At 31.8% G+C, this 21,503-nt stretch overlaps 2 protein-coding genes across 2 annotated transcripts; one reads left to right on the top strand and one right to left on the bottom strand.

Annotated features, from left to right (window-relative positions):
• Positions 1-444: 444 nt before the first annotated feature.
• On the top strand, positions 445-3,919 carry LOC131595430 (uncharacterized). The gene is made up of 3 exons (XM_058867776.1): positions 445-727; positions 814-962; positions 3,419-3,919. The coding sequence occupies exons 1-3, from the start codon at positions 601-603 to the stop codon at positions 3,494-3,496; spliced, it is 354 nt and encodes a 117-aa protein (XP_058723759.1). The 5' UTR covers positions 445-600; the 3' UTR covers positions 3,497-3,919.
• Positions 3,920-14,935: 11,016 nt separating this feature from the next.
• LOC131595429 (probable WRKY transcription factor 31) lies at positions 14,936-17,736 on the bottom strand. Its single transcript, XM_058867775.1, has 6 exons — positions 17,275-17,736; positions 17,080-17,160; positions 16,839-16,985; positions 16,367-16,735; positions 16,135-16,248; positions 14,936-15,926 (listed from the first exon to the last, which is right to left on the bottom strand). The coding sequence occupies exons 1-6, from the start codon at positions 17,596-17,598 to the stop codon at positions 15,237-15,239; spliced, it is 1,725 nt and encodes a 574-aa protein (XP_058723758.1). The 5' UTR covers positions 17,599-17,736; the 3' UTR covers positions 14,936-15,236.
• Between the last annotated feature and the right edge of the window lie 3,767 nt (positions 17,737-21,503).

Raw genomic sequence — 21,503 nt, 5'->3', positions numbered from 1 at the left:
TTTACAATTATACCATTGCTTAAAGTTACAAAATTTTAAAAAGTATGAGTTTTTATAGAAAAAATATTGGAAATTTCCAAATTTTCATAATTTTTTACCGAAAATTTCAAAACTATACTAAAAAATTTAAAATTTTCGATAAAAACACATGGAAATTTTAGAGCAACTTTGTAATGTGTGCGTTTTTACAAGAAATTTCTGATAAAAACTCTTGTATTTTTTATCAAAATTTTCAAAATTCATATTTCAAATATTTTTGAATAAACTATCAAAAATTTCATTATCAAAATTTTTAAATAAACTACTAAAAAAATTCGTTGGACCATTTTATTTAATTTAATCAAAAATATTTTTAACATCATAAAAATATTAGGGGTGCGGTATTTAAATTTGGGGTCCAAAACTAAATTAAACTTACTTTTGTTTTTTCTAAAACTAATTTCATTTGTTTTCAGAAAATCTCTATCTTTCAACACATAACACTTTCAGTCACCCTAGCCCCCTTTCTGGTGCGATAGCCGCCGCTTCTCCCTTTCCGTCCGGCCAAGCCTGTTCAAACCTCCGGCCAAAACCAATAACAATTTGATAATCGGAAGCAACATGTCAACATTATTGTTGCAGTTACAGAGAGTCATAAGAAGCAGAAGTGTTGATTTGATCTCCACACTCCCGCATTCTTCATCTTACTCTTCTTCTAGATCTTTCTCCAAATCATCACCCTACGTTGGTAAAAACTCCTCCTTTTTCCCTCATACTTAGCATTTTTTTCATTCAATTTTTACACTCATATATGGCTTACGTTATGATTTGCAGTTAAGGTTGGAATTCCGGAATTTCTAAACGGAATCGGAAGCGGAGTCGAATCTCATGTCGCTAAGCTCGATTCGGAAATCGGTGACTTCCAGAAGCTTCTTGTTACTAGAACCCTCAAACTCAAGAAACTCGGTATTCCTTGCAAACATGTAAGCGGTTTTCCTCTATGCCACTCGTATGCGTAGTTATTTTCTTATTGTGTTTAGTTACAAGTGCATTTGCCTTAGCATGGAATTTGGAAATTTGCCAAATTATGCACTCTTTGTGAATAGGGTAATTTTCAGCTTCTGTATAAAATTTAGGGTTTGGGGAATTAAAATGTCTTTTGCAAGTTAGCCAAAAAAGGCCTAAGTTGCTCTCCTGCGTAAGATAACCTGTGGAGAGTTCAAGATACAACCTATGATAGTCTAAGTGAAGTGAACATGATAAACCGTTTGATAGGATTTTTAACTGTTATTAGTTTGTGTTGTGTTGCATCTCTTCCACCATTTTTGTGCAGAAAAAAACTGTTACTTGTTAAAGCCTCTTTCATTCTTCCTTTTCCCCCCTTAATTCAAGCAGGCGGGGTTGTGTTATAATTATGGAGTTTCTATAGTAAGTAGTTCTTATGACTGACATTGTAACTTTAAACTGAAACTAGATGAATGGCGTTTACCTTTAAAATGAAATTAGATGGCAGAGTTTTGTTAAATTTACCTAAATTGTGGGCTTGAATGTTAAGGTTATTAGAGCATGTGGAGAGTCTTTAGGTTCCCTCTGATTGTTGTTCAATTTATCAAAATTTAGGGCTTGAATGTGATTGTAACTGGTACCAAAATACAAATTTATGGTAGAAACTGACTTTTATTTATGGCTTAATATGTTTATGACACATAATTACGAACACTATAGAGATTTACTCCGTCTTCTTTATTCCTCTGTCTTGCTTGCTCTTTAACTCATTGCAAATTCTATTTGAAAAGAAAAATTGGGAAAATGTTTTTGCTGGAGAAAAATTGTAGTGTTTTTGGGAAAATTGTTGTCATTAATCGCAACGGATTTTGGGGAAAATTGATGTCCAAGATTATTTCTGAGAAAATTGCATAGGGTTTTCATAAAGGATCTGTGATTTTTTTGACCACTTTGCAAAAATTTGAGAACCACTTTGTCCAAAGATTTAACAAAAAATTGCATATCCAAAATTATGAAGTAAAGAGAATAAAAAGGAGCAAGAACGTAGACACAATACAGCAGCCCTTTTCAATTTATGCAAAAGAAAATCGTCACTTCATATTTCCTCAAAGTCAAGAATTCATGTAACAGAAAATTGAGGAGAAGAGGAGTATGTTTAGAGAAGAGGGGATACTTTTTGACAGAGAATAGGAATAGTAAATACTTTTTACTGATTTACTTTTATACTTTAAATCAGATCCATCAATTTGTTTTTTTCCATGTGCCCAACATCTATAAATTGAACAAGAGTAAATGGAGCAGATCTCAACTCCTATAGAGACTACATAATACACGTAAACTAATCCAAGAAATTTGAGTGTTTTGGGTTCTCCCTCCCAGAATTAGAGAGGTTGGTCTCTCCCACCCAAAACCATTCAATAACTATACCCTAATTTGTTTCTCCTTTCCTTTCTCTATTTATTCTAAAACAGAACACACATAACACATAACTTCTACACATAAGTGACATCAATGAAAATAACTACCTATAACTGCTCATCAATAAAAATAACTACCCATACTAAGAAGTCTATCAGAATGTTAGATTATTAGAGCATCTAGAGAGTCTTTAAGATCCCGTATTGTTGCGTTCGCTGTCTTACCAAATAAATCTGTTTTCATAGGCATGATAAAGTCACTCATGAATATTTTCTTAACAATTTATGCATTTTAATAGAGTTGATCTATGACCTAAATTAAGTTTTTGAAATCTATTACTTTTCAACTTTGCAGCTTTTACTGTTTGGATTTAATAAAGTCCCTTTCAGTGCCTACAACAATTTCTGATTTCTACACATTCTATCTTGATGTTTCATTTACCCATTAGACTTGTCCTAACTTGCTACAATAATATGATACACATGTTTTGTGGACTAAGGTGTTTGATGTATTATCATTTTCATCCGGCAAGGCATTTGCCCGTGTTTGATATGCAGGTATATAACTATAGTACCAGCATCTAAGATGCCCCCATAGGCATATGATTCTCATAAATAACAACTGAGTCAGGCCGGCTTTGTGAGCTTAAATGCACTTTTAAAAGAAAATACAAATACCATATCTAAGAGGATCTTTGATGCCAGTTTATTTTGTATCTTATATTTGTACCCACGATGCATATGCATCATTAGATAGATCCAAGTTCTGTTGATGATTCTAATATTGTAAATAAAATGTGCCCCATATGGTAGTCACTCCTTGTGATATATATGGTTTTTCAATCTTAAGACTTGTAGACCAGGAGTACAATTGCCATTAGATTTTTGGCAGGATGAGGTTTATGTAATGTTACATTGATTTATGGTGACATTGATTTGATTGTGATTGACCACATGATATGCAATTCGCTAGTCTACCAGCAAACTTTCTTACAACTCGTTTATGCATTTTACAGAGGAAGCTAATACTGAAACATGCACACAAGTACAGGCTGGGATTATGGAGGCCACGTGCTGAACAGGTCAAAGCGTGATTAGTTTCTATGTAGTAAGTAGCCTTTCGTTGTGAAATCATCATATAAAAAAGTTTAGCCAATGCAGAGTGACAGTGCTTGACTTTGCATAAAAAGATGAAGTTGTTGGCTCTGGATACCTCCCACCCTTGTTTGTCACATTGATGTTTGTCATTTGCACCAGTCAAGTACAATGAACTAATCTGAATTGACTGTTTGTGATTGTTATGTCCAATAATTTCATTGCATTTTTTGGGTTGTATCAGTTGTTTCTAGCAAAAGAGAATTAACTTAGGACTTTGCAATGGTTCATTTTTTTGGATGCTGTTAAATCTAACGGTGCTCTCCCCGCCTTTCACACCCTTGCTAATCATCTCATGCTTGATCTGTTACTCTTTTTGTTGTGCATGAATCATTATTTATCTGGACGTCTACTTTGAAGAAGGTTGGTGATGATCCATGTTGTTTGATAAGTTGTTCTTGTTTTCCTCTTTGAATTATAGGTCTGTCAAAATTTGGGTAATTTTCTACTCTAGAAAAGTATTCCGTATCATCTCCTTAACTCTCTCACACTCACTTTATATGTCCTACATTGATAAACATCCAGACACAACCCAGTACGCAAATGATAATTTTAAGAATTAATTTCAACAATAAACTGCCACATTTTCCTAACATCATTCGAATGATACCGGAATGTATGATTAATAACAATTCCACATTAACTAGTGATAAAAGAATTGAAATCCAAGATTGGGCAGTAGTTTGCAATTGCATTGCAGAACATGAACACTAGTAGGATTTATGATGAAAATATCATTGAGTAGTCTAACTAGGTAAAACATTTCCTTAAATTTATCCCCTTTCTTTTATGGGTGTTCAAAACACTATTAATAGAATTTAAGGTCAAACTTTCATAAAATTATCTAACTGGGGTAAATTTTAGAGTCTTCATGCCCTGGGTAAAGTAAACTTTTCCATTTTTAAATTTTAATAGTATTTTTAGTTTTTCACAACAAATTTTATAAATATTTTTAATTTTTTAATACGGAGCGTGAGCACCACTAAACACGAGAAAAGTAATGGCAAAGAAAAAACTACTATTTACATTAGAGTGACATTTATATGGGCTTAGGTTTTGTGAATGTGTTATTAGAAATTTTTACCCTGCACCCCTACTTCTATACCTCTCACTTTCTACATTTTCAAATAAGTTAATTTCACCCCTTTCATAATTTATTTATAAAAATTTTTGTTTTTTTAAAAAAAAGTTAGTGCAAAAACTTTTGTCAAAAGCAAAAATCTAGTAAACAAACAAAAAATGTGCTAGAGGTTTTTTTTTTTATCATTATTATCATTAGAAAAAAATCATACACATTTGAGGTTACTAATACAGATGCAATATCTTCTTTCTCGTATTTTTCATTAAGAGTTTGTTTGGTATGACATTTTTTTTAATTTATAGTTTATAAAGTCATATGATGATAAAAAATTTATTTAATAATAAATTTTATATTACGTGCTTATAATTTATTTTAGTAGTTTATAATTTATTTTTGCAATTTATATCTTATAGTTTATGTTATTTTCTTTCACTTTTATCTTTATTATTTTAATTAAATTTTACTTTTATCTTCTATAATTAATTTTAATTTTAAAATAAAATAGTTATATATTAAATATCTTTTATGTCATTTTAATTTATCAATTAATTGAACTGTTAATTTTATCAAACACTTCAATTAATTTATAAGTCATAAATTATTAGTCATAAACTATAAATTATTCATTTGCCATCATTAATAAGCTATAAGGTATTGACTAGTTTATCAACCAACTTGTTATTTTTGTCAAACTGAGTTTAAATGTACTCCCTCCATCCCACAATGAGTGATCCAGTCCACTATTTCACACAGATTAAGAAAAGTGGTTAAAAGTATGAGAGAGAATAATATTTTTACTTTAATACCCTTATTATGTATTGGGAATGATGAAATTTTTATTATTTAGAGGGTAAAATTGGAAAATGTGCTTTGGAAATTGAAATGAGTCATTTATTTTAGAACATCATTTTATTTCAAATGGGTCATTCATTATGGGACGTAGAGAGTAATATTTTCTGCATTTCTAAATGCATCGGACAATTTTTAGTAAGGGTGGCAAAACGGGCCGCCCGCCGCTCGCCCCGCCTAAAGCCCGCAAGAAAACAAGCGGGGCGGGCATGACCGCCAAGTGAAATGGGCATAAAACTTATGTCCTCCCCGCCAAGACTGCGGGTTGGCGGGCGGCGAGCTTGCCCGCCTATTTTAATTTATATTTTTTTTCCATTTTTTAATTGATTAATAGGTTTTTTTACCTTTTAATTAAATTTTTTACTTATTTTTTAAAATAATTTTTATGAAAGCAACTTTTTAACAAAGTTTACTTAAAAACATATTACATATATTTACAAATACATATATAAAATAAATCATCAAAAATTTGAATTACTAGAATTAATTAAAAAAAAGAATTTTGGAGGAGGTGCGGACTTTGGCGGGCGGTAGGCATTGACGGGACGGACTATGGCGGACGACGGGTTTTGGCAGGGTGGACTTTGATAAGCGGCGGACCTAAAATTTCAACGCAACCCGTCAATTTTTGACGGGTGCGCAAGCCGACCCGATGGGTCACGGTCCGTTTAGCCACCCCTAATTTTTAGCGTCAACGCATAAAAATATGGTAGTATAAAAATACTGTTTTTCTAAAAAAATACTACTTTTATGTATGCCAAATAGAAGAAGGTTGAATATGTAGAGTTCGTGAGAACTTTAGTGAGTTCGAATTTTTTTAAATCTTTAAGTGTGCCTAAATTTTTTTAACTTTGTGAAATTAACTTTTTTTTATCTTATTGAAGTTTCTTTTGGACCCTTAGCTTTTTCTCCCTTCTCATTATTACTACTTTTCCTTCTGTTTTAATTTTCATATGACCATTGTTATCATGACCATAAATATTAAAATACTTACATCCAAATGGTGACTAGTGTTTTTTATTTTTTAAATAAAAAAATATTATTTTTAAAAAATATTTATTCAGTTAAAATTATTTTATAACACAAATATAATGTTGTATCATTAATCATTAACTAGTTATTTTCCTTATAACTTACTGACCACTTTAACTATATTAACTAATAAAATACAAAATATTAAATATTTTTTATACTAAATTATAAAATGTATTAACCGTTATTTATATTCTATTAACCAATTTTATTTTACTATTTAATATTTTTTAAGTCCGAGTTCATTAATTAAATTATAAATTATAAACTGTATTAACCAATCTTATATACACTATTAATCAAATTTGATTCATTACTTTTTTTTTTTATGTTAAGACACTTAATAATCAAACTATAAACTATATAAATTAAATTTTTACGCTCAATTAACCAATTTTATTTTCCAACTTAATACTATTTTTTAGTGTTAGAATATAAATTAACCAAAATATAAATTGTATTAATTAAGTTTTTATATACTATTAACCAAAATTATTTTAGAGAAAAAACTTATAAAAAAGATAAAAGAAAAAAAACTTAAATAGTCTTGTGGTCCCTGTAAGTTAACGAGTTTGGTCTATGTATCTTTTTTTTGGTCTGAGTCCCTATATCTCACTTTCCTATCGGCGTTGGTCCATGATATTAAATTTCTGTTACAAAAATGCCTATGTGGCTAACGGTGCTGAGTTGACACGTGCCTACGTGCTAAAAGTGCTGAGTTGACATGTTTTTTTAATTTATTTTTTATTTTGATATATTCTATGTATGCTAATTTATTATTATTTAATTATTTGAGTGTTATATGTTAAAAGTCAATTTTTGAAAATTTTGGCTTTTAATATCTACCACTCAAATATCAAATAATAATAAATTAGCCTACGAGGAATACATCAAAATAAAAGATAAATTAAAAAAAATGCCAACTCAGCACCGTTAGCTATATTGGTGTTTTTGTAACAGAGTTTTAATGTCAGAGATCAACGGCAACAAGAAAGTGAGATATAGGGACTCTGACAAAAAAAAAATACATAGGTCAAATTTAAAAACTCGCTAACTTACAGGGACTACAAGACTATTTAAGCCAAGAAAAAATTATTATATTTACCGTATTTGTGAACACTAAATAAGATTAAGACGTCGGTGTAAAATTGAGTGTCAAAATTAAATTCTCTTTTTCTGTTGTATAAAAAAATCACAGGCATTTCAACCAAGTTAATAAATTAAAGGACAATTCCTTCTCGATTCAAATATGTTTGTATTTCTTATTTATTTTTATCAAGATTGACCCAAAGATAAAATCACAGAGAATATTGTATTCTAAAACCTCGTAAAACATTAAAATCTGGGGTTATATTAGATAAAACATATGTATTAGACTGATTAAGCTGTATTTAGTTCATTGTGCTTTTCTAATATAGTCTTATAGCACATTTGATTGTATATAAATATTGTAGCCTTTTTGGCATTATACACAAGTTGCATTTTTCTCCAATTTAAATTTGCCGCCCATGGCTCATCTTCATTCTCATAAGTTGAGCCATAGCTGTAATATGGTATAAGTAGTATAGAAATTCTAACCTTTCTTTCTAAGTCCCGTCCCTCTTCCAACCTTTCTTTCTTCTTCAATGGTGTCTGATGCAAAATCTAACGAACCTACCACACCAAAGAAACTAGAACCACCCAAGAATGACCAAAACGATCCCATATTGAACCTCAAAAACCCCTATTATTTGCACCCAGGTGAAAACCCTAACGCCACCATTGTCGCACAACCTTTAGACGACAACAATTATGAACCTGTGAATTATCAAAAGTCGTGCGAAACTTCAAACACATGGAGTACATCACATGCTTCTTGAAAGGTCTGAATGATAACTGTCACTACATTCGTACATAGATCCTTCTTCTTGACCCTCTTCCTAGCATAAGTCGCGCCTACTAACTCATTGTTCAACAATAAATTGTTCTTCCTTCAGCATCCTCTCTTAATCCGACGATTCTTTATGCCAACAATAACAATAATTCTCGCAACAAAGGAAAACCCCATCCCAAAGCTCCATGCTTTGTACACATTTCAGCAAAACCAATCATATGGTGGAAAACTATTACTTCAAACATGGATTTTCTCCAGGCTATCGCAACAAGAACTCCAAGAATACATCAGAATCCAAGTCCAACTCTGCTCAGGACAAAGACAATGTCATTACCAAGGAAGATTATCAGCATCTCATGCTTCTTCTGCAACAATCAAGAAAGGATCACACACAGGCTAAGAATGATAAATCTTCGAATTATGACACAGGCGTAATCTCATGTAAGGGTGGCAAAATGGGTCCGACCCGTTGAGCATGCCTGTTTTTCCCGAAATTTAGTGCGGGGAGGGCTAAGGATTTAGACCCCCACCCTCTAATGTGTCCACCCTGCCCCGCCCCGTTTTCTTCGCGGGCTTTTGCGGGCATGGTCATTTACATAAATTTTTGTGTTTTTAGGTTTAAAAGGTGCAGTGCCCGCGGGCTTTCCCCGCCCTCACTTTTTTGCGGGGTGAGCCTAGGTTTTAGGCCCGCATCCTCAACTATGTCTGCCCCGCCTTTTTTTTTGCGGGCTTTTGCGTTGCGAGCCTAAATAGGGCGGGCATGCCCGTTTGCCACCCCTAATCTCAGGTATGATCAACATAGGTAATTCTTTTCATAAACTTTCTATCAGGATATTGGATTTAGGGGCATCACACCTCGTTTGCCCCCATATAAAATGTTTTTCTGATATCTTTATGATCACACATATGCAAATCTATCTCCCTAATGGTATTAACTTAATTTCTCACTACTCTGGGACCATAATACTTGAACCATATATCTTCATTTACATAATGTCATTTACATACCAAACTTTAAGTTTAGCTTGATCTCTATTTCTAAACTCTGTCAAAAATCCAATTATAGTCTATCATTCTCACACAATTCCTGCTTTATTCAGGCTGTGTCTACCAAATAGATGATTGGTCAAGTGATTCAACATAACAACCTTTACATTCTTCACAAACATCCTGTGCACAATTTTATTTCTTTTAATAGTTGTAACTCTGCTAGTAGCAATAGTTTTGCACATGTTTGTTTTTCCTTATGACATCATCGTTTAGGGCATCTCTCTAATGAGGATTTACCAATTATGTCACAACATTTTCTTGTTATTAAACACTGCAAAATTTATGCTTGTAATACTTGTGAGTCATCCAAACAATGTAGGCTTCCCTTTAATAATAGTAAATTCGTTTCTCTAAATTGCTTTGATTTAGTGCATATGGACATATAGGCTCCTATTTCTATTGCTTCTATGGATGACTTTCAATATTTTCTAACCATTGTGGATGACTTCTCTAGATATACTTGGAATTTTCTTATGGCTAACAAATTTGACACTAGATTACATTCATTACTTATTGTAAACTCAGTTTTCCTTCAAAATCAAAATTATTAGAAGTGACAATGGTACAAAATTTCTTATGCCTTCCTACTATGCTTTTATAGGCATTGTACGTTGAGACACCTCAATAAAATTCTATTGTAGAGAGAAGGTATAAACACTTGCTTAATGTTACTAGGTTCCTTTTATTTCATACTAATCTACCTAAAAGTTTTTGGTGTTTCTCATTATGTCATGCTACTTTTTTTAATCAATAGACTTTGTACTCTTACTATAGAGTAGAATCACACACCTTATGAGCTGCTATTCAAAACACCTCCTACCTATGACAACATCAAAACCTTTGGGTGCCTTGCCTATGCATCTACCCTTACAAGTCAGAGAGGCAAACTTGATCTTAGAATCACTAAAAGTATCTTCTTGGGATTCACCATAGGTATAAAAGAATATCTTCTGTTCAATCCTAGCACCAGGTCCATATTTACAACTAGAAATTGTGTTTTTCATGAAAATATTTTTCCCTGTACCCCTCACACTCCTAACCAATTAAATGATGCTTCTGTTCTTCATATATAAGATTTCAATCACTCATTCCTCTTTGATTACACTCCCATAACATATTCACCTATCAACCACCATAACATACCTAACACTATACATACCCCTGCTAATAACACACTTGATGCTCACACATTACCACATACTCCTCATACTATCATGTCATACCAACCTACTGTCAATTCTCCCAATAATGATAATGAACACTCCCTTGATATAAATAACACAAGGAAATCTACCAGACTTAAAAATGCCACTGCTTATCTCAAAGATTTTTTTTGCAATACTTCTCATAATTGTATCCTTTATGATATTTCCAAATATATATCTTATCATAATCTTTCTCCTGTACATCGCTCTTTTATATATGCTGTCACTATTGCCTGTGATCCCAATTCCTACAAACAAGCATCTGCATATCCTCATTGGGTCAAGGCAATGCAAATTGAAATCCAAGCATTAACTGATAATAATACATGGTCATTTCCCACTCTTTCTCCTGACAAGAAATCCATAGGATGCAATTGAGTTTATAAAACAAAATTCAATTATGATGGCAGCATAGGAAGGCATAAATTCAGGTTGATAGCTCAAGGTTATAAACTAATATAAGGTATTAATTTTTGGCATTAGGTTGTATATAAATATTGCAGCATTTTTGGCATTATACACAAGTTGCATTTTTTTCAATTTGAATTTGCCGCCCATGGCTCATCTTCTTCCTTCTCATAAGCTGAGCCATAACTGTAATAGGTTAAGTATATTTTCGTCCATATAGATAATTTAAATTCTATTTCAGTTCTTACAAATTTTTTTTAATAATGATCCTCATAAAGATTTTCATCTACACTTTTGTTTCCTCTTGTTAAAACTGTCGCTAAATTATAAAAAGCGTTGCTAAATTGCAGGAGGGATCAAAAGTGTGGATGAAAACTTTTAGGAGGATCATTCATTGAAGAAATTTTTTTGAGAAACTTAAAATAAAATGTGATATTTAAAAAGACCACAAATATATTTAACAAAAAAATATTTATTAAAAAGGTCTCATTTTTACTATTTTAAAAATTAAATTAAATAACATATATTTAAAAATGATTTTTTATATTTTAAATCCAAAAAATAAAACTTAAATAAAAATTGATATTTTTATTTAACATTAGTATAAATTATAAAAAAATGCTAATGATTGCCTCAAAAACACACTCTTTAAGAGTTAATTTTTTTTAAAAAATATTTATATTCACATTTTTTTTAAAGAAATAAAAATTTATGCTTTTCTTAAAAGTACATGTATTCAATGACCCTAAAACTTAATGTTAACGAGTGCACCCGGAGCACTGGTTAAGAAATTAAAAAAAATAAGTTAAGTCATTTAATAAAATAAAAAGATATGTTTTTATCTAAAATATATGTATTCAATGCATTAAAAACATAAATGTTTAACTTTTTTAAAAAATATTATGTGTATTCATTCAATACACTGAAATATATATATATATATATATATATATATATATATATATATATATATATATATATATATATATATTCAATGCATTGAAAATACATTCACGACGTTATATTTTACTAATCTCATTTTTTATATCACTTCCCTATTAAAAGCATGTCAATGAATTAAACTCAATATATTTAAAAAACACAATATAGTGGTAAATCTTATTTGTCAAAATATTAATTGTGTCCCTTAAATATGTTTTATTTCTTTTAATTGCTTTATAGTAATTTATTTTATAATAATAATAACTATTTAATTAAAAAACACTTTGAAATGATAACATTAAGTTAATTAATTTTAATAAATATATATTTTGACCATTAATTTAATAGTTAAAATATATTTAAATAATCATTTGGCAGTAGTTATGTTTTTTTTTTTTTTATATTTAAAACTTTAAAACTTTGTTTTTACTAACAGAATAGTGTACTTTTGTACTTTTTACAAAAGAAGAGAGTGTACTTCTTTTTTGTCCATCGAAGTAAAATCAAACTCAATAAATGCACCATATCTTTCTTGTTGTCATAGAAGTACACAGATCTCAATTTTGTATTCCATCGAAACCTCATGACTCATGTTGAACTGATTTTGATAAGGAACAAACTAATGAAATTAGTCTTCTCCTTCACATGCAAGCACATGAATTCATTCAAAGAAAATCTAATTACTCCATCCGTTTATAAATAGAAATATCTATTGTTTTTAAATACAAGTCATTTTCAACGTCAATAAAAGATCACGCGGTCACCAATTTTATAGAATATTTTTTGTTTAATATTGTGCTTTTAATGTTGAAGTCCAGATGAATTGAACGTGGCCTTGGTATGTTTACTTATTGTTTTATTTAATTATTTTCTTTTTTCATATTTAGAGTCTCTAAAAATTCACAAAAACGAGCTCTCGATAAAATCTAAATGATGTTTTTGAGGTCTTAAAATTTTAGAATTCAATCTTATTTAATACATGTTTGTTTAAAAATAGAATCTCGTATTCACTACCATCTTTTCTTTTTAGAAACTCTACTAAAACCCCTTTAAAAACACAAAGTAAGTTCGTGTCTCAAAAGATAATCAAATCATCAATAAATTTCAAACACAATATTTTTATCTAAAAAAAAGTGATATAACACATAATTAATTTTTTAATTATATTTTATTGTATTTTTCGTTCCATTCAAATCACACAATTAATTTGAATTGTAGAATTTAGACGGACATTTGTTGAGAATTCAAATTGTACAACCCAAATCAACAAGAAATAATGTAAAGTAGAATATATTTTTAAAGTGGTGTTGCCACGGGGCCTCACAATTTGGTTTGTTCGTTATGTTTTGGGGAAGAAGAGGATTTTGTCTTATATTTTGGTTGGTTTTTTGAATTAGTTGTATGTTGGGCTACATGGTCTTGTAGAAATGATATTCTTTTTAATGGTGGTTTCTTATGTAAGATTGATGTTGTTGGTATGGTTAAGTTCTTAGGGTTCTTAGTGGTTGGATTGATTTGTCGATCCGAGCTTGTGTATTGAGATTATTTAAGTTGTTGTTGTGAGGAGGGTGTTTTGGTTCTTATTTTGTTGGATTCTTTTCTTTGTTGTTACCATGGGTTTGACACCTCTTGTGCTAGTGAATAAATGTGGTTGGACTTAATTCGTCCCTACAAAATAGGCGGCTTGTAGGGTGAAGATTGCCCCCACTTATAAACACATGCCGGAGCGTGAAAATAAATGATGGATTGCCCCCACTTATAAACACATGCTGGAGCGTGAAAATAAATGATGGGTGGTTCGATAGCGAAAACTTAATAGGTGGTCAACCGAATCTTAAACCAGACACTTATAAACACATGCTGCAGCGTGAAAATAAATGATGGGTGGTTCGATAGCGAAAACTTAATAGGTGGTCAACCGAATCTTAAACCAGACTCTGATACCAGTTTAAGAAATGTGGTTTGACCTAATTTATCAATACATTTATAAACACATGTTCATGACATATATTATCCGATGTGAAACTCTTAACACAACAAAACACAATTTGAAGTAGAATCCAATATAAAGTAGTATTAGTTTCATTATAATCATGTAAATTATTTTAAAAAAAATGTTAATATTGTTTGAATTCTAAAATTTAAAAATTTTCAAGAGATAGAAAAAGAAAATCACATTTGTTTATTTCATGTTAAACCTCAGAAAGAGAGCCTGTTAATCATAATCATACACAAGTGCCCCGCGTTGGTTTGGATAAAGTCAAACAAGAGTCGACGAAGACTGCAACGTACGGTGGAAACATAGTACGTACCAACCCCACAAGGTAACATGTCCTTATGTCGGGTTCCATCCCCTAACGTAAATACCCTCACATGATTACTCCAAACATGTATTAAGGTGCCATTAACATGAACGTGAGCTCCATCATAATTCATAACCGCAAACAAAGTCAAAAATTGTATACTTCTTCTTCTTCTTTCAATCAACATCCACCAACTCACTTTTCAATCTCCTTCTCTTATAGTATTTATCATCAAGTTGACCTTATCTATTTCTCATCAATTACCATTATTACTATCACGTAGTATAACAACACCACACGAACCTACTAAGAAACTCTCTAGCCTCCTCTCTCCCAAAATCAAATTCAAATTCAAATTAGTGTAGCTAAGTCCACTTTTGGATTACTACTTCCTACCATACATTAACGTGTCAATATCAAATATTAATGGCCGTATTTCTTGACCAATAAAATTATTCGGATTATTCACTTGGCTCTCTATGTTCAACCTTTTTCTTCTTCTTTCTCTTTTTTGTTCTTTAGTAGATGGGTTACTAAATTTATATCTATGTCGTTTTCAATATTTTCCACAAAGGTTACGTTACAAATTAAGGAAAGATAACGATGAAACAAATGAAGAAAAAAAAGTTAGATAGTACATATTTTCTTTTTTTCTATATCACATGTCTAAGAATTTTGAATAACATATTACATATCCAAGATTATTCAATGTAAAATGAAACAAAAAAATTGAAGTGATTTTTTTCTTTCATATATGATCTACTATTCTCCTATATATATCCTCTTAATCCAAAGACATGGACTAAAAAGAATATGAACATTTATGATGTGCTGTGCCTTTACCTTAATGATGTACAAAAAAAAGGAATAATATATTTTTTGAAATAAAAAAGGAATAATAATCTGAAAAAACAAGGAGGCTAAAAACAAAGTGATTTAGTTTCCTGAAAAGTTGCTAACTGTACTTCTGCTATTGTTGTTGTTGCTGCCGCTGTTGTTGTTTCCATGACCACCACCACCGATGATGGAGGAGATAGCGGCAGCGAGAACAGCGGTGAAGTTTGGATCGGAAGTGATAGCGGCAGTGGCGGCGCTGACAGAGTCTGCTAAGGAAGATTGTTGTTGCTGCTGCTCTTGTTGTTGTTGTTGTGTTGGGGCTTGTGTGGTTGTTAAATGAGAAGAACCAACTTCTTGAGATAATTGAAGACCAGAGAATTTGGATTGATTATAAAGCGATGCTGCTGCTGCAGCTTGTTGAAAATTCTGAGGTTGTTGTCCTTGAAAGAAACTAGGCACTTGAAATGGTGCATGATGAGGTCTTGGAAATTGTTGCAATGGATTTGGATTTTGGATTGGGTTTGAGTTTTGTGTTAGATCCAATGTAACAGTTGGGAATGGTGCTGAGGCTGAAAGTGTTGCCATGCTTGTGGAGCAAGGAAGAATAGCTCTTGCTAATAAATTTGGGGTCATGATTCCATCTGCACTTGACATTGAACCTGATAGTAACATGCTTGCTGCTGCTGAGGTTGTTGATGCCATTGCCATAGCTGCTGGTGGAAGTGGATGGTTGTGTGTTCCTTCATATGTTGTTACCAATATTGTTTTGTCCTCAGCACAACGTTGAACCTATGAACAAAAACATCAATCATTAGTTTTGCACTACATTAATGTTTCTAATTAAAACACAATTATTCAGAAGGTTTATTCTTCATTCATTTATGTAATTAAGAAACTTTTCTTATTTAGAAAGTTTATACATCAACCGGATACATTGATTATTCTAATTTTTTTTATAATAAGGACCAGAGATAGTATTATCAAAAATAAAACTCACTTGTTTGCGAACTGGACAACCAACAGCCATAGTGCATCGGTAGTATGCTCGAGGACATGGATTTCCTTTCGCCATTTTCTGTCCATATTTTCTCCATTGGCATCCATCACTAATCTGCAATTGTGATCCATCACATAATTCAGTTAGAAAACTAATCAAGAATTCATTCTCAATATAAATTGATGATGATTTAATTAGTACTTGGTAGTACTAGTAGTGAATTTATGCATACCATTGAAGCTTCTGATCTAGCGCGAACGGAGACACGAGCTTTTCTCATTGTAGCCTCCGTAGCTGATTGTTCAGCAACATTGGAAGAGTTGAGTATTTTCTGAACCTTATTAGGACCCCAACCTTGTGATTCTGAATCTGGACTATCTTCTCTTCCATTTTTACCATTGTTATTTCTCATATGATCTCTAGCTCCAGCTTCAATAAGACTATTCTGAGGTGTGTTTGATCTTGTTCTTTCATCTGATGAAGAATTTGATACTCTATCATCAACTTCAGCTGTTCCATTAGTCCCTATCTCAAGAAACTGCCTCCGTACAATTGCTCCACCAACACCTTGGTTTTTATCCTCAGCTTTTGCATTAACAACCTGAATTCCAATTACTATTAATATCTATGAAACTAATACTTATTTTATTTGAATTTGGTTCATAAACTGAAATCTTATATACTAATTACTTTTCTATAATTACCTCATTTTCTGTATGGCGATTCTTTTGCATTAATGCCATGAGCTGCATCTGCATAGCGGTGTAATTACCGGTAACATGATTAAGCATCTCTTTCAGCTTTTTGTTCTCTGAGTTCATCCGTTGAAGCTCCATTTGCAACTGTGCAAGCTGAATTAATAAAACAAGTTTATATTAATTATCTACCAAACCAATAACAAACTCAAAGATTAAATTAAATTAAATTAAACTAAATTATGTATACCTCAGTTGTCTTGGCATCAGATGAAACTGCATCATCCACTGCAGATTGATCACTTCCGGTGTTTGCAAGTTGTAAGCCGGTCTATAATATTTGAATCAAAATTAATTAATCAATAGAAGACACACGCTATTATTTATAATTATAAACAAGATTTGATAATAATTATGAGAGGCTAATAATAATTAAGAAGCTTACATTAACGTGAATATTGGAAGTGGAAGGTTTTACATCGGTTGAAATGATCTCCTTTTTGATGTTATTGTGTTTGACAACATGATGATCGTGTGAAGCTGAAGGTGATGATGTGTTTCTTTCAGAGAAGAAATCGACTTCGCCGGTTATTTTCCGATCACCATCGTCTTCAGCGTTGGTGTTGCGGGTGAGGTTTACAGGGAAGCCTAAAATAGGAAACATTCTATCGTTGGTGGTGTTGGTGTGTTTGGAAGGTAAAAAAGAGTGAGATATTGGAATCGGAGAGGAAGAAGAAGTGTCAAGAGCAAGTCCCCAACCTTTGTCCATATAATAAATAATGAAAACACAAAAAGGGAAAAACCAGAGAGATTATAGAGAGATGAAGAAGGAAAAGGAAAGAGTTTAGAGAGAGAGAGGGGGAAGAGGTAGATGAAGTCTTTCACCAGTGAAATGGATTAGGGTATAAAAAGAGTTTTGGAATAGAAGGAACGTGGACCAGATGGAAAAAGAAATTTGGATTGGATGAAAATTCCACGATATTTATTGTATTTTATTATTAGTCCTCAAACTGTTGCGTAAGATGGTGCGTCAGGTTGGACAGTGTCCCAAATTTGAATGCTAGGTAGGTTATCTCCCTCCACACACAAATTTCAAATTAACCATACAATCACACGTCCACAGTTTGCCAATATATTTCATATTATTATTACTATTATCTCTGCCTTGCAAATAGGGAGTGAGAATAGATGAGTTATACTTTGTCAATGAGTTTGTGTTACAAAAATATTTAAAGTTAACTTTCATTTGCAGTCTATTACTACTATAAACTTATTTTTAGTTTCGAGTGTGTTGTTTTTCAAAATTTATTTAGCTATTAATCTATTTAAAAACATATTTTATTTAAACATTTATTAAAAAGGAATTTAAGTATTGTTTAAATAAACTAAAAAAATTAAATAGTTAATGATAATAATGTTTGTCAACATTGATTTATTCGAGTTTATCTAATAGCATATTAATATAAATTATGACACTTCCTATTTTAAAGAAATTATAAAATAATTTATAACATGATAGGTTTTAAATAATTTTATTTAATTTTTAATTATTTTTGACTAAATAAACTTTTATTTTTTCAAAAACAATCCTGATTTACTCGATTTAATTTTATTTAATAAATAATTTATATTTAACAGAGTTTAAATCTAAAACTTTGAAGAGGATACTCCTTTTTAATTAATTGGTCTACCTTATTTCGGCCTTACTATTCATTCTTGAGGGATTCTTGTATGGAAATAATCATAAATTCACATTCTTATAAACAACTAATAAGAAGTGAGAAAAACTTTAATTTATTTAATTTTTAATTTATTTATTTAAATTTATGGGTGGTTGTGGTTATTAAGGAGAGAGAAAATATAAAATTTATTTTTTAATTAATTAAAATTTGTGATTGGTGTTGTGTAAGAGAGTTTCTAATAATTTTCCTTGATTCTTGCTTAATCTGGTTATTTAAATGTATCTGTTTGAATTACTATGTAGCTAGGTTATTAGGAGAGTACTAGTATCTTTTTACAAGTATTAAAAATAATATAATTAGCAATAATGTAATAAATCCAATCCCAAGGAATAAAAAATAGTTGTATGAATGCGACGAGGGGTAGAAGTAATGAAGAAAAAGAAAAAGATAGTAGTACAAAAAAGGGGTTAGATGGAATCAATGAAGAAAAAAGAAGGAAAGAAAAAAGAGAGGTAGGTTCGTGTATGTTTCGTGAAGAAAGGTTTTGACTGAATCATAAATGAGAAGAAGAAAAAGAGCCACCGCCCCCGAATACTGCGGGGACGTTACACGTGATGAAAATGATATTCTTCATGTTCTCTCTCATAGTAGTACACACGCAACAACGCAATGAAATGAAATATGAGAAGAAATTCAACAAGAAGACACGATAAAGGAAAAAGCCAAGTCAACTAATTTGACGGCCCGGCTCTTTCTCTGTCTTCTGTGCTACGTCGGATCCATGACTGAACTCCTCCCGGAACTATGTTGACTACTTACTCTGTGGGACCATTTCCAATAATATCATACTAAAAATATTGAAAGTATTAAAAGGCCAAAAAAAAAAATTAATAATTAATCTATTAGTCATTTCACGTAGCTTACAAAAATATAAATGAACTAGATGATTAATTATTAATTTTGATAAAGATTAATTATTAAAAGGCCAAAAAATTAATAATTTACCACTAGGACAATCTCGAACCAACTGAGAGTTTATAACACCAGACTAAGTTCGCGAACCAAACAAGAGTATTAAATATGAAGACCTCTCAACCAAACAGAGGTTTTATCAAGTTTACCTCGAGAACCAAACAAAAACTTTTTAATTGATTTAATTACAACTAAAACAAACTCCTCACAATGTGATATTATAATAATACAAGCACCTCATAGATAAAAGGTTCATTTTCAAAAGCACTTAAGGCAATAGTGAATAAATAAACAAAGAGAAAAAAGCGAAAGAATGGTATTTATAATACATTTTTCTGGTGTGTAATGAAAGGAGGAGGACGGGAAGCCCTATATTTACAAGATAAAATGTGGCTAAAAAAGGAAAGGATCTATGAGCCTTTTAAACCTCATAATCGATTATGCGATAGGGATAATCGATTATGTGATATGGAGAGTTGATCAATGGTTTTTACACGTTTATTTACCGTTGATTTTAGTCGTCTTTGCTTTATATTGTCAAGTGTTTTACTTCATTATTCTACATTTTATGCTTTGGTTGTGTATTTTACTGTTTGCAGGCTCAAAGGAATAAATCGAGACAAATCTATGCGAAAAGGTACAAAAACGGGAGTTTCGAAGGAAGTGAAAAATCAAGCTACATGAGGTCTGACACGACCACCTGTGTCACCTGAAACTGGCCGTGTTAGGATGAAGCGTGGCCAAGAAAATGCAAAAGAGATGAAAGTCACGGGGCTGACACGGCTCGTGTTAGCAAGTGTGAGATCTGGAAATTTTCAGCATGTTTCTCATCGTGACAGGCGTGTAGTATTTTGATCATAACTAGAGCTTCGTAACTCGGAATGACGCGGTTCCGGTGGCAAAATTTCGCTACGAAAAGGGCTACAACTTTGCTGAAGAACTCAAAGCCAAATTATGAAGTTAAGGGCTGACACGGGCCGTGTTACCTAACACGGGCACCCGTGTTAGCAGTGCTGGGAGTGATTTCGAAAATTTATGTTCAGAGGGCCAAAACGGCCACCCGTGTTGCCTGACACGGGCAGTGTTGGCTAAAACGCTGATTTTGCTGATTTTTGTGATTTTTTATTAAGTATTGACCCAAGGGGCATTTTGGGTACTTCCAATCAACCTAAGTGAGTCCGCACTATTTAGAAGAGTTTTAACGATGAATTAGAGGATTTTTTGGCAAGGAGAAGACAAGATTGAAGATTGGAGAAAACAAGGGTTTGGGAGAGAAGAAGGTCTTCATGAACGGAAGCGATTGAAGATCAACTTTCATCTCAATTCTTGTAATGTATCTATTTTATATTTTGTTTTCTTTGAACAATATGAGTAACTAAACCCTAATGCTAGGGGGTGTCCCTGATTTGATTCTGTAATGATTTTGAATTCCTGAGTTCATCAATAGATTTGTTTTCTTATTCAATTTAATTGTACAAGGTTTTTATGCTTTCTTTGTCGGACCAACAAGATTGATTTACGGTTAACAACCAGCTGGACAGCGGTTGTTAAGGTTTTTGTACGATTAGACTATAGTAGATATCACCTAGGACTAGGGATACCCTATAGTTACCGGTTAACTCTTGATAACATAAAGGCTTGATTTCATCATAATTCTCTAAGGACTTAGGATTTAGGATGAATGTTCAAAGGTTTTCCCACTAAGGACTTAGGGGAAAATAATATAAAGGGCGGTAATTAAAGGTTATGAACTTGTTGAAGAGATCTAAATCCAAGGTTATTACAGGAACAATCTCACACTATACCCCTAGCATAATACTCATATTTGTCAAAAAGCCTATTTACTTTTCTGCTTATTTTAATTATTGTTTAGTCACAATTTGCAAACACAACCCCAACATTAGTTTTTGTTTGATTAAACTACAATTTGAACTCGATATTACTACGCAGTCCTTGAGATCGACATTCGGGGAATTTCCTTATTATTACTACAGAGGCAAAATAGTACACTTGCTATTTT

This window comes from Vicia villosa, linkage group LG4 (genome assembly GCF_029867415.1).
Source record: "Vicia villosa cultivar HV-30 ecotype Madison, WI linkage group LG4, Vvil1.0, whole genome shotgun sequence".
Classification (NCBI taxonomy): domain Eukaryota; kingdom Viridiplantae; phylum Streptophyta; class Magnoliopsida; order Fabales; family Fabaceae; genus Vicia; species Vicia villosa.
This window is presented reverse-complemented; position numbering and strand designations above follow the sequence as displayed.

Excerpts from the sequence above, each read along its gene's own strand:
- LOC131595430 (XM_058867776.1), top strand. The coding sequence starts at position 601 with ATGTCAACATTATTGTTGCAGTTACAGAGAGTCATAAGAAGCAGAAGT. Across the intron at positions 728-813 it reads CAAATCATCACCCTACGTTG|TTAAGGTTGGAATTCCGGAA; the intron begins GTAAAAACTCCT and ends TATGATTTGCAG. Across the intron at positions 963-3,418 it reads TCGGTATTCCTTGCAAACAT|AGGAAGCTAATACTGAAACA; the intron begins GTAAGCGGTTTT and ends TGCATTTTACAG.
- LOC131595429 (XM_058867775.1), bottom strand. The coding sequence starts at position 17,598 with ATGGACAAAGGTTGGGGACTTGCTCTTGACACTTCTTCTTCCTCTCCG. Across the intron at positions 17,161-17,274 it reads CTTCCAATATTCACGTTAAT|ACCGGCTTACAACTTGCAAA; the intron begins GTAAGCTTCTTA and ends CAAATATTATAG. Across the intron at positions 16,736-16,838 it reads ATCGCCATACAGAAAATGAG|GTTGTTAATGCAAAAGCTGA; the intron begins GTAATTATAGAA and ends ATTGGAATTCAG.